Source organism: Artemia franciscana, chromosome 13 (assembly GCF_032884065.1).
Source record: "Artemia franciscana chromosome 13, ASM3288406v1, whole genome shotgun sequence".
Classification (NCBI taxonomy): domain Eukaryota; kingdom Metazoa; phylum Arthropoda; class Branchiopoda; order Anostraca; family Artemiidae; genus Artemia; species Artemia franciscana.
In genome coordinates, this window is record NC_088875.1 from 26,218,342 (window position 1) to 26,232,670 (window position 14,329).

A 14,329-nucleotide genomic window follows, 5' to 3' on the forward strand; every position below is an offset into this window, starting at 1 on the left:
GCAGAAATTGATTCATGAACTTGATTCATTTTGATATGTCCCAATTTAAATATTGTTTGGTAACAACTTATGTGGAAGTTGGCGGATTATATTGAAGATATGAAAGGGTAATGGGAAAATCGTAAAAATGTTTAAATAAGGAAAGGAATAAGGGGCAGAAGGCTCCACCTTGTGCATGTGCCCAGCTTTCATTTTCTCTTATTCTCATTTTCTTATGTTACTTTTTCACATGCTGACCAATGGTCTGCTGCAGCGCAGGTAGTGATCTCCTGATTTTTTGCCTTTGTCCGGGAGTGCAACGTGGGGTTGGGGGCAAATCATCTGACACTTCCCGTGTTTTTCCCCCAGACTTTCCCAGGTACCCTTTTAAACCTTGGCCGACTCTCGCTGAGCTTACAAACCAAATAACCAGCCACATCACGACTCGAACACCTGTCCTCAGGATTTCAAGCCTTGCGCGCAAACCACTCGGCTAAAATTTTCTTTTGTAAGACGAGATAAATGAAAACTTTTCAACACAACGTCCTGTGCTTTCCGTAAAACATGCAATTAGAAAAAAAAACGAAAAAAATGAAATGAAAAAAAAATGAAATGAAAAAAAAAATGAAATGAAAAAAAAACTTCTAAGAAGCACTTGAACTCTTGTAAAGAAATTGCTTATTATTATGAAAATGATTAAAGGAGTTACTAAAGAAGTCGGTAGCAGGGAAGGAGCATGTTTTTTTTTAGGTAGCGATGGTGTTTTGAAATAAATAAATCTTCATACATTTCGTAGCTGGGTTCTTTTCTTTAATCAAAAAAAAAAAAAAAAAAAAAAAAAAAAATTCAAAAAGAAGTTTGTTCAAAGAATTAAACAAACAATCAAAGCAAACAAACATACTAAAGTAACTAATATAAATGAATAAATAAATTAAAAAAGATTAAAACTTAAATTTAGTATTCAAATCTGACTTAAACCGAAAAAACCCCACTAAACACTGAAGTTTGGAAACTGCTCCTTCCCCCTCCCTTACTGTACAAGTCTAAAGCCTAATGCGTCATTTGCTTTTTATTGAAAAGTATATGTCTTCAACAGTCCTTGGAAAGGACTACTAAAATTAAACTAAATCTTTTATTTATAATGACATTAATTGTTGAAAGCTCTGCAATTCAGGATTTTATTTCACTGTAATTCTTATTTTCATTTTCGATGTTGTGAATACAACAGGAAATTTTTTTAATATAATTCGGTTTCAGGACAGTGCAAACGACGAACAGGCTTTAGACTTATACTGTTATGGAAAAGGCAGTTGCCGAACTCCTGTTGTTAGTGATTTTTGTTCGGTTTAAATTTGATTTGAATATTCAATTTAATTTTACTCGTTTGAAAATTTGTTTATTTGTTTACATTAGAACCTGTTTTGTGTTTGTTTGCTATTATTGTTTTAATTTACGTTTGTTCTGGGTTTAATTTATTCTTTATTAGTTTTTTTTTGTTCGTTTTGAGTTTGAATTATTTTAGGAATTTATTTCTTCTGGTCTTAAGTTTAATATGGCTCTTTACTTTCCTTTGAAAAACTGCTTTTTCGGAAAGTTTTTTTTTAAATAAATTTCTGTTCGTTTTGATTGCCAAATTTTCAAGTTTCTCAACATTTCCCATTTCAACATAAAAGGTTTTTTTTTAACATCACAATTTCATCAAATTATCAAAACATCAAAGTGGTGTTTTTTTTCACGACCATAGTTTGAAAGTTCAACATCCCCCTCAATATTTCCTTAAAGCAGTCACAAGTAGAAGTAGTAGCAGCTTCAAGCAATCGTAGGTACAGGTGCAAGTTGGAACGATTCACTCTTGTAGTCGCAACCAGTTTCATTTGCAGCCGCAATAGTATCCGTATTAGTAACGGCCTTGAAAGTTTCAAGTTAATACCCTTACCCGTTTCTGAAATATTGCAGATTCTTCTTTTTGATAACTTGGATACAAATAGTTTCTTTTGATTTAGCTGAACGTACCCGTCAACATTTCCCGAAATTTTGCCTAACAATACTTAGCCTTTTTGGACACACCCAGGATCAAAGATTTTTCCGTTTCCCTATGGTACATCCTACATGTAAAAAATGGATAAAATTGCATAATCTATATTCCTTGCCCCAATGGTTGTGGGGGCATGGAACTCCCACAGGCATAGTTATTAGACTGAGTAACTATTTCAAATAAAATTGTTTTTTTTTAATCTGTATCAGTGTTAAGAGGAGTATCTAAAAGGGTGAGAGGGAAGGGGATGTCCCCTTCGTTCCATTTTCAACATTCTTTTAAACATGTTGTGTTCTTTTGTGAACCCTCCTGCATATTATGTGGCTTGATTTTGTTTGATATTCCCCTCAACATTTTTCAAAAGTTTTGCCTTAATATTCTTAGCCCTTTTGGAGACTCAGGATCAAACATGCCTCCTTTTCCGAATAGCCAACCCTGTATCTAAACAATGGAAAACTTACATAACTTACAACACTTTCCCCAGGGGCTGTGGGGGCTATGTTATCCCTGGAGGTATATTTATTTGACATGTTGGCTATACAAACTTCGAAAAACCACCCGAGTGGCGGCCACTGGAAGCGGATGGTTTAGCGGGTATCGAGTATCTAGCGAAATTATTGTCAGTTTTCAGAAGGCCTAAACTATGACTCGTCAAAAAATGTTCGTGCAAGCACAATGCGTCTCAGTTCGATAGCAAATCTTTTATCACAGGAAGTTTGACTAAGAGTCCACCATTAGTATTCCACGAAAGTACAGTTTGCGCAGTAGTAGAAAGATCCATATCATACCGTGGGCTTTGCTGGTTGACTGTTGTTATTGGGACATTTTACTCTGTAACAAGTATGGTCGGCAACTTTACATTCTAGACAGAACATTTTTTTCGGACACAGAGAGGCGCTGTTATAGGTGTGATCGCATGACCCACAGCGAGAGCAGAGTGACTGATTGGAGCACTGCGAGGCCAGATGTCCGGTTTTATGACACGAAAAACACCGCTTTCGGAGATATACTAGTGCTTGTGCGCAAACCTTTTTGTGCCAACTTTCACCGACACTTTCAAAAACCAATCCAGGTTTTGTTTCGACTCAAAGTAAACCTTGAACACTCGGGACATTCCGCACTTTGAAACTTTCACGCAGTTTGGTGTCAGATATTTGACTTGTTCTCATCGTATTCGGTCGGTACGCCTTTCAGGACCCCTGTAATGTATATATATATATACATATATATATATATATATATATATATATATATATATATATATATATATATATATATATATATATATATATATATATATATATATATATATATATATATATATATATATATATATATATATATATATATATATATATATATATATATATATATATATATATATATATATATATATATATATATATATATATATATATATATATATATATATATATATATATATATATATATATATATATATATATATATATATATATATATATATCCATGGACATGACTGCCTGTCCATGGATTATTCTTTATGGTTGATTGTGTACGGCTATGCTGTTTGACCTATCTGATTGTATGGATGAGTAGGGTTAATGCCTCATTCAAGTGCTGGTCTATATTAATCACTAATTTAGGAAAACTGTCTTTCTTTTCTCCTTCTGTCTCCCTTTTTTTTTTCTTTTTTTTTTTAATGTGTTTGTGCTGTTGCATTGGTGATTTCTCTTTTCGTTATAGTATTTTACAAAAAAAAAAATGTTTTCATCATTTTGATTTTCACAGATAAAAAATTGTTAAAACTTTAAGGAATAAATACCAGTATATGTATATTAGACTGAAAATCCACGGTCATTTTTTTTTTTTTCAATAAAGTGCAAATTATGTTTTGGTCTTGAAAAGGCATGGGGGTTGTCTCAACCTTGCTCGTGTCAATTTTTGCTCGTTTTGAGTTTTATTATTACTAGTAGTAGTGTTAGTAGTAATAATACTAGTACTAGTAGCAGCAGTAGTATTAGCGTATTGCCTTTTGGTCAATTGAACGTTACTCTCGTCCAGTCCTGGAAGTTTTAACTTTACACTATTAGTCGTTGCTGCGACATTGCCGATTTGTCAAGTTCATTGATAAAGTTAATTTATTTATTATTCACATATACATGTATATATATGACGTAGGCTCATGGGGTAGACAAGCTCGAAAAAACTAGGCTTAGACAAAGATACAATAACAAATTACACTACAATACAAAGATAAACATGACGGCAAAGATACAATAACACAACAGTAAAATTAAAAAAACAAAAACAAGTTCGATATTATTAAATATAAATTAATACTAGAAAATAGCTGAGAGGACCAAATTCGCCCAGAGCAACAAATCATACAAATAACATTGCCTTATTAAAAAGATACTTAATTAAAAATAATTCTGAACTAAATGAAATTTAAGTTTCCTTTTTATTAAATGAATAGACGGAAATTTATCAAAAGATCCTTGTGAGCATCCCAGCACTGGGCTATTGACAAAAACGGAGTGAATTTAGATCTCTCAGTACTATACTTGTCAATGTAGATACTCTTTTTTTGTCGAGTGTTGTAATTATGTAAATCTTGTGATTGGGTGAACAAACTTAGGTTGAGGTAATACGGCGGTAATTTCTTAATGTCATAATTGAATTTGAAAAGAATTGCTCCACAAGTAAATTGTTGAGAAACTGGAAGTATATCTAGATAAGTATATAAAGATGCTGTAAAAGACTTATTTGGAAGCTCAATAGGTGATGGAATAAAAAGTTTAAAGACTCTTAGGGTTTTATTTTGTAAAATCTGTGTTGGTTTAATATGGCTTTTAAATGTAGATAAATATACTAGAAAACAATAATTAATCCTTTTTATAGCCTGTATAGTCATATACTTCTTGAAATTTTCATGTTAATACTTTTATCCTTGCAAGTAGTTTTTATAGAAATAGTAACGGAAGTTGTACTAGTGGCAGTAGTAGTTAACTTAGCAGTAGTATTAGTAGTAGCTTGTACATATATACTTTTCGTCAATTGATCTTCCCCTTTAAGCATTCTCTGAAAGTTCCAACTTAATACCCAAATTCATTCTTAAGATACGCTCTTTTGGCATTGTGCATGCACATACAGTCTTTTGATTTAGTTCAAATTTTCCGCCAATATTGTAAATGCAGTAGTAGTAGCAGTAGTTGTATGGGTAGCAACAGTAGTGGTGGTTGTTGTATTTGTAGTAGCGTGCAAAGCTGGCCTTTTTGCTCAATTGATCATCTCCCTTATTATTTCCTGAAAGTTCCAAATTAATATACTCAGTCATTCTTGAGTTACGCCGTTTTGACAACCCGTATGCACAAAATGTATTATGACTTGCTTCAACACTCCTCTCTAAATTCTCTGAAAGAATCACCTGAATGCCCTTCGTCTTTTTGGGAAGTAAAGGTCAAACATGCATACCTTTCTCTAGAACATACTCTATATGCAAACAATGAACGAATTGCCTAACTTACAGCCCTTGCCCTGAGAGATGTAGGGGAATGGGACATCCCCAAAGGCGTATTTACTGGACCTTTCAACAATGCTGAAGAAAATTGATGTCTCAAAATTTTGATGGGATGTTTGTTTTGTGAAATGATGGGCGTGAAGGGACGGGGACTGGTTGCCCTTATTCACTTTTGACTCTTAAAAAGAAATTATAACTTCCAGTTTCCAGTCAAATGAATCCCATTCGAAGTTTATACGACCACCCATTCCATGAAACTTTATACACCCTCAAAGCCTAACTTACAACCCTTGCCCCAGGGCTCTGGTAGGTTGTGTCTACTCAGAGACATTGTTTTATCGTCTTTGGACTATTTTGAACAAAATGCCCACCTCACAATTCCAATCAGGTGCGTTTGGGGAAATAAGGTGCTGGGCATAACTTACAACCCATGCCCCCAGATTCTGAGGGGTTTTTCAACCCCGAAGGCCTTTTTGTATGATCTTTAGAATATTTTGGCCAAAATTGCTATCTCGAAATTTCTATAGGGTGAATTTGGAGAAAAGAGAACGTGGGAGGGGGCTGGTTACCCGTCGATCACTTTTGACTCTTAAAAAAGGTACTAGAACTTCTGATTTCCAATTGAAAGAATCCCCTCCGAAGTTTATAGGACCATTCCTTCCAGAAAGACCTATAAGTTAACAATCGGTAATAATCGGCAACTATTATAATTATAGCCCTTGCCCTGAAGGCTCTGGGGAGGAGGTTCATCCTCAAAAACATAATTGCTGGATCTTTTAACTACGTTGAACAAGATGGCTATCTCAAAATTTTGATTGGACGGGTTTTGGGAAATGATGGACTTCAATTTCGATCAAACGAGCCTCTTTCGAAGTTTCTACGACAACCCCTTCTATACGAAGTGCCCTTGTCTGAAAACATGAGCCAAGAGCTCATATGGCACTTGTGACGAAGTTGGAACCTAAAATTAGACTCGATGCTATAGTTATCGATCCGATCTGAATTGAAAATAGAGCATCTGAGACATGAGATCTTTTTATACATCAAATTTTGTTTAGGTCCGATCACCCATTCGCAAGATAAACATACTTCAGTTTTCACGATTTCCCTCCCTCCAGCCCTCCCCCAGATGGTTGAATCTAGGAAACGGCTGTTATCAAGTGAATTTGTGCCGGTCCCTGACACGTCTACCAATTTTCGTCGTCCTATCACGTCCAGAAGCACCGAACTCGCCGAAGCACTGGAAATACCCCTCCCCCATCTCCACCAAAGAGACCAGATCCGGTCCGGTTATGTCGATCACATATTTAGGACTTGTGCTTATTCTTTCCACCAAGTTTCATCCCGATCTCTCCGCTCTAAGCGTTTTCCAATATTTCCGATGTCCCTCCAACCCCCCCCCAATGTCACCGGATCCAGTCAGGATTTAAAATGAGCTCTGAAACACGAGGTCCTTCTCTATATCAGATTTAATTTAGACCCGATCACCCGCAAGTTAAAAATACATATTTTTTTCTAATTTTTCGGAATTAACCGCCCTTCCACTCCCCCCCCCAGATGGTCGAATCGGGGAAGCGACTATTTCTAATTGAATATAGTCTGGTCCCTGATACGCCTGCCAACTTTCATCGTCCTAGCTTATCTGGAAGTGCCCGAACTAGCAAAAACGGGACAGGCAATTAGGTGCCCCTCCCCAATTCCCCCAAAGAGAGTGGATCCGGTCTGGTTATGTCAGTCACATATCTAGGACTTATGCTTATGATTCCCACCAAGTCTCATCCCCATCTGTCCGCTCTAAGTGTTTTCCAAGATTTCCGCCCCCCCCCCCAATGGCACTGGATCCGGTTGGGATTTAAAAATAAGAGATCTGAGTTGCGAGGTCCTTCTAAATTTCAAATTTCACTAAGATCCAGTCAAGATTTAAAATAAGAGCTCTGAGATACGATGTCCTTCTAAATATAAAATTTCATTAAGATCCGATCTCCCGTTCGTAAGTTAAGAATACCTCATTTTTTCTAATTCTTCCGAATTAACCATCCCCCACTCCCCCCCCGGATGATCGAATCGGGGAAACGACTATTTCTAATTTAATCTGGTCTGGTCCGTGATACGCCTGCCAAATTTCATCGTCCTAGCTTATCTGAAAGTGCCCAAACTAGCAAAACTAAGTAAGACAGACCGACAGACCAATAGAAATTGTGATCGCTATATGTCACTTGGTAAATACCAAGTGCCATAAAAATAATACATTGTGCCGTCATGGCTGTTTACAACGCTATTGCAGTGCCTACTATTCTTTTCAATAAGATGCTATATCTATTTAAAAAGTGGGACCCCTCCCCCTATGATCAAAGCTAATTTTGAACATAATTTTATTGTTCGTAAAAACTTTTTAAAACACTTGCTTAATTTTCAGCCGCTAAATTTGCTCGCTGTAAGTCTAGCAAAATTTCTAGCACTTGCTAATTAGATTTAAGTTTTACTCGGACCTCGATAGTTTTTATTTTCTCTTTTTTTTCAGATTAAAGGCTGTGTGAAGGTTTTAAAAGAGCAGCCTCCGGCGTTGTCAGAAAATCTACTGAATGCGCTCAGGTACGTGCTTCTTTTGTTTTCGAGCTTGTTGTATAAATTAAACCTCTTGTACTTTAAAAAAAAATCCTATCACGAAAATATTTCTGCTAAGAGTCGTCTACATATACTATCAAACAGTTCGTGGTAACGAACTGTGGTAAATCTAAAACGTAACCGAAAATCTAAAAAACGGAATTTTGATACCAATATATACATCAAATGAAACAGATTTTTGCACTGATTTTAAATATATAAGTTTCATCAAATTTAGTCTTACCCATCAAAACTTAAGAGCCTAAGAAAATTTACTATCGAAAAAAGGGGTAAAATACCCCCTGAAAGTCACAGAATCTTAATGAAATTCGAAAATCACTCCATCAGTTTCAGTTTGTATCAGAGAACCCTACTGTAGAAGTTTCAAGCTCCTATCTGCAAAAATGCAGAATTTTGTATTGTTTGCCAGAAGAAAGATCATGGATGTGTGTTTATTTGTTTATCTGTGTTTCGTTGTTTTTTCCCCAGGGGTGATCGTATCGATTCAGTGGTACTAGAATGTCGTGAGAGGGCTCATTCTAACGGAAATTAAAAGTTCTAGTGTCCCATTTAAGTGACAAAAAAATTTGTGAGATAAGGTTAATCCGAATGAAATATACTAAAATCTAGCGATAAAATAATACTTTGGAAACAAAATTATGGAAACTACGACAAAGAACTATGGAAAGCAGGCCGCGCAGAACGCATTATCTTAAATGCGTAACCCCCAACCACCTCTATATATTAAATATTTAATCTAAGTATACCTACACAGTAGTTTCTATGGCTCAAAATAAGCAAATCATAGCCTATTGCAGAGAGGCAAACCGGTTTTGTCAGATCATACAGAGCGTAATTCTTGAGTGTGTTCCTGTTAATTAAGAAGTACCTTTTTCCTATTGGAATTTAGTTGCTTTGGGATAGAGGAATATGGGATGTCTGCAATTTCATTTTGTTACTCAGAGTGTAGAGCAAGGTATATATTCATTGTTCCAAACAAAAAATCATTAATTTCAGTTATAAAAAAGGTTTCAATATTTTCAAACCCATGAATCGGTGAATCATGACCTCCATGTTTAATTTTATGAATAGTGGGTTTGTGGATCAGATTCAACATAAGTTATTTGCCAGCAGACGCTTTTAAATACGTGATTTGTAATAATGAATTTGCTGTTTGGCCCGATCTCTTCCATCGGCTCTATTCTGACAGTTTCAGTATCATGATACTTAAGATTTAAGAATAATATCTAGAATTCTGTTTTGTTTTCTTATTCTGATTGTTTCAGGTACACCACTCGCCATTTCCGTGACGAATCAACTCCTAAGAATATTAAGTCGCTGTTAGCAGTAACTAACTAGATATGGATTTACCTAGATTTTACTTATTGAGAACAAACCAATCGTACAAAATTTCCTAGTACTTAAAGTCGTTGCCATTCTTCTCCAGTTATGTCAAGAGATGGGTTGTTTTTAGAGGGACACTGGGATAGAAAAACATTATTTAATTGTTGAGAGTATATTTTGTTGCCACTAGATACGTATTAAGTCAACCGTCAAAGGTAGGAATAAGTACATTGCTTCTTTTGTTGGTATTGGACTTATTGGTACTCCTACATTGAAAGGAATAGGCTAAATCGAACGGTATATGCGATACGGTCCTTACCTATTTTACAATGAAAATAGAACGCTACTAAAGCTGTTATCCAACACTTTTACTTTCTTTTCCTGAAAAAAATTTCAATACTAATCATGATGATAATGGTGCCAATATCCCCTCTTCCAGCATTGACGACGAAAAAACTAAATTTTTCTAGTTTTGTCCCGCTTGCCGTTATCCATTTAATGTGTTATCAAAATTATTAACTTACCAGTTTTCCCAAATTCCCCATTTGAATGAAGGACTGCAAATTTTTAGCCGAAATTTGTCGGGATAATGAGAAATGTATTTATACTCATCTATCTTTGCACGGTTGCATAGTGTCGTTTCATAATTCCCTTGGTGATGAATGAATGCAGTTTATTTTAGTGTTTATCCATCGTTTAGTGAATTATATATATGTAGATTGTCAAGCCAAAGAAAGTCAGTGCTATTATAACACAAATAATGGTAACCAGCCCCTTCGCCAAACTTGTAACCAGTTGTGTTTTTAGCGTTGTCTTGTTTTGTCAGCCGCCAAGTGGTCGATATACACACACACACACACACACACACATATATATATATATATATATATATATATATATATATATATATATATATATATATATATATATATATATATATATATATATATATATATATATATATATATACCTTTAATGGCTGGGCCAGGGCCACTATGTATAAAATGAAAACATTTTTAAATTTGAACTTTTTAAAGTCAGGCCGTATTAAGTCGAAAAATATAAGTCAAACAAGTCAAAACATTTTAGAATAACTGCTTCCTTTTAAATGCCATAGCAAGCGTGCACTTGGATAAGGGGGTACCCTTACATGACTGTCCAGCAACATTGGAAAGCTGTCAAACTCAATCCTATATCCATAGAAAGGCCGAGGGCGGGCCAGATCGCGATTAATAATTACAATATGGAACAAAATTATGTAGATCCTAAAATATGAGAATACTCAGTTAAGTAAACATTAAAATCAACTTTAACCAATAAAATGACTGAATGGCCGTGTCTTATCATTCGTGGCTCATTAGAGAGAAAACATCAGTCTCTATGGGCTGTGGCACTTAACGCATTCATTATTTGTGAAGATCATTTTCTCCTAGTGTTACATCCCAATGAAATGTTTTTTTCTCATTTTTTTTTCACACAGTCACTGTTTATACTTTTCGAATTTTTTCTCTCTCATAAATAGTAGAGATGGTCAGAGTAAAATCGATCGAATAACGTTTATTATTATAGGAGCTTGTTATTCTTTTTTCTTGAGTTAATTTTATGCCTATGGAAGTATGGTCGAGATTTACTCAGAGTTAATTGTCAAATCCAGCTTATTTCGTAGCTTATTGTCGTTTATACACTTCATACGCCGTTTCTACTTTATTTGCCACTTTACATTCTGCTGAGTAATAGGATGCGGTTCAAAAGACCACAGGAGACTTGTTAAGTCTGATTTTGTTACTTCTCATGATTCAAAATGAATAGTTTCGATTTGCTCTAACTCTGAAAAATAATGAAAGAAAGTTGTACTGGTCTACTTTAACATAATGCTTTAGTTTTCAAAGTATCTTAGTAATTTTACCTTATTCAATTTGTTTGAGGCACAGTAGATTATTGCCGCTCCTTGTTTTTTGTTCGCTACAGGCCTTTAACTGAGCTGCACTTAAGCCGACTACCTAAGCCAAAACCACGGCATCTCACCCTTGCAAGAAATGGAATACAGATATTCTTTATTGCTGGCATTATCGTGCATTTCCTGTATGACTTTTCCCCTCCTTCGCTTCAGAGATTATTTGAGTTTCTTCTGAACGTTGCATTTTCTATCTCCAGTACTATTTTTTCTAACCCCTTGCTGTATATAGTCGAGCTTGAGTAACTGCAAAAAAGTTGCTGAAAGTAAATGGTTCAACTCTTGAAGAAAAGACTCTCTAAGACATCAAATCAAACTTTTATTCTTATTTATTTTCTTAAAATTGTAGCTAATTCTGTTTTAGTCAATGTTTCACAAAATACAAACTTTTTATACTGACAGCTGTTAAGAAATAAACCACTAATATGCGCTTTAGTAACCAGGAAAACTTCTTAAATGAATTTTGTATAGCTTATACAGCCCCCCTATACTTATACGCTAATTGTCATAAGCACATTGAATTTGATGTTTTTAAGGCATCATTTGTCCGAAATATTTTACAAAAACTTGATATGTTATTGAACCTTGAAATGCGTCAGATGTAGTCATGAACATTATCAAAAGCAAGACAGTTGCCAGTATCTTCTCGAGTTGAGAGGGAGGTGAAGAAGTTATAATTAAGTAGTGATCAAGATAACTTAATCCTTCATTGCCTTGCTGTGACCTTAAACGTATTGTTAAACTGAGTTTGTTAGTCTTTTATAAATCGCAAAATCTATCGCATATTGTCTTTTAGTATTAACTGAATGTTTGTTGAGCCAGGGATCTTCTTTTAAAGCTATATCCAACTATGAAAATATTCTGTCTTGTTTCTTATCGATTACGTCAATATGGTTGTGTCTTTATTTTTGATGATTATGTCGTAAAAGTAGTGACATAAAGAGCTTGCTTGCTAGTAAGTAAAAATACTTACTAAATATAATTTTGATAAACATTAGATCATTTTTCAGTTTCTATATTTTGACCTTTCTAAAAGTAAGTAAGTAGAAAACGCGTATTCAGATATGCGTTTGATTAATTATAAAACTTGGTTAATTGTGTTTGGCAGGCGTAAGAGCCAACAACAAAATCAGCAAGTGCGAGTTTGCCTACCTTAGCATGAATGAAAGGGGATGCGCGGCTCATTTCCAATACAAAGGTTTATTAAAATTGTTGAAAGGTTTTAAGAGTTGAGGAGTCGAAGCCAAACCCTTAGTATTGCTTTACTATAGAACATTTGGACATGGTTCCTGATCCATGTACTGCTGTTCATGGAGCTGAAGTTACGCGTCTTTTGTAACTTAAATGCTCATATGCTACATACGAATTGACTTTCCTGAATACAGAGACGAGAGAATACTAAACTATGTAAAATAAACTTAAGGTCACGTAGTAGGAGTCTTTTAAGTTGCAGAAGATTATCCTTGATTCAGTTTTTGTTCAGATATTCCGCTTTTTGTGTGGCCTCTTTATGGGTAATAAGACTATTACTAGTAATCCCTTTGTGTTTATTGCCTAGGCTGTGCTTAAACTTTTATTTTGTCCTAATGCATTTGTATGTTGTATATTTCCAATGTTCTGTAATTTTGCTAATTAAAATTCTAATCATGTAAATTTTTTGCAGTTTTTTCAAGTATTCACTTGCACACCTATAGCCGTAACTTCTTGAGTAAAATGAGAGAACCCCTTTTTTCATTTTTAGTAGCTGTTTCCTATCTTGCAAAGAAAGGCTTTAGCTTTCCTACGAAAAACAATTAAAAGTTTTACATGTTGAAAACTTTGTGGAATCGAGTCACGGTAGAAAAGCGAAAGGATGAAACAAAGGAGAATTTCTATCTTAGGGGATCGTATCGTTTAGTCTGAGAATATTCTGAAATTCCTCATGGGGAAAGGATTTTTACAAGGAACGAGCTGTATATTACTCGTACTAGTCTCAACGACAAGACCTATTCCATTTTTTACATTTCTTTCACATGGCAGTTGTTCTGATATTGTGTTCATGACTTGGATTTGCGTGTCGAATGGCTCGTACTTCAGTTGCCGACAGTACGTAGTCCAATATATATGAGTAAGCTTAAAAGAACGTATCTCGATTAACATGGAGAGCTATCAAGCGAAAACCTCATCTCGGAACCTCACTTTTTGACAAGAAAAGTCCAACAAGTTTAGTAATGACTTTTATCAAGTGGAGTATTTTGGAAGCTCTTAGTTACTACGTAAGTATTTTCAGAAGAAAGTCCTTATAAATTTATAATTGAGTTTTTATGTAGCGACAATAGACACCACATATCTGGGAGTCTCTTTGGTACTCCGTTGAGTGTCTTCAGAGGAAGAGTCTTATGAATTTTGTATTATCCTTGTATCAACAGTAAACGTTGTAAGTAAGCAACACCGCTTTTGAGGTTATTGAAAAAATACATAAACAGTAAGGACCTTGTTTCAAACCTGAAAAGAAACTGGTAGTATTAGAAATAGAGGGAAATCCATATGGCTTAACTCCTATTAGACCATATAAGACTTATTACAAAATATACGTCTTATTAAAAAAAAACATCAGCAATTTTAATAGTTAATTACATTAAAGCTGCTTGATTTTTTTTTCTATTATTGAGAGCCAAATATTAACTTGGGTTATAGCACGGCACCTGAGGGTAAAGTCTAAGGCAGTAGCATGAAGAGACATTGAAATACAATGCTGTGTTGTTGCATTTTACAATACAAACCACCATAGCTTGGTCACTTATGTTTCGTTTGGATATTTTTTTTTTTAGTTTGAATTAGAAATACCAAACCGTCGATTCGAAAATAATTTTAAACGGCAAAATATCTTCAGGAAAGACTGGAGTACTAGCTTTCCTGTCCAGTGTTCTCG

General features: G+C 34.8%; 1 protein-coding gene across 1 annotated transcript in view; it reads left to right on the forward strand.

The window, feature by feature from the left end:
* The window catches only part of LOC136034727 (CYFIP-related Rac1 interactor B-like), a 56,404-nt gene extending 46,056 nt beyond the window's left edge, over window positions 1-10,348 (forward strand). Inside the window, exons 8-9 of the mRNA XM_065716093.1 lie at window positions 8,038-8,108; window positions 9,407-10,348. Of these exons, the coding sequence (XP_065572165.1) occupies window positions 8,038-8,108; window positions 9,407-9,479 (144 nt within the window). The 3' untranslated portion in view covers window positions 9,480-10,348. The remainder of the gene's footprint in view (window positions 1-8,037; window positions 8,109-9,406) is intronic.
* The last annotated feature ends 3,981 nt before the right edge of the window (window positions 10,349-14,329 follow it).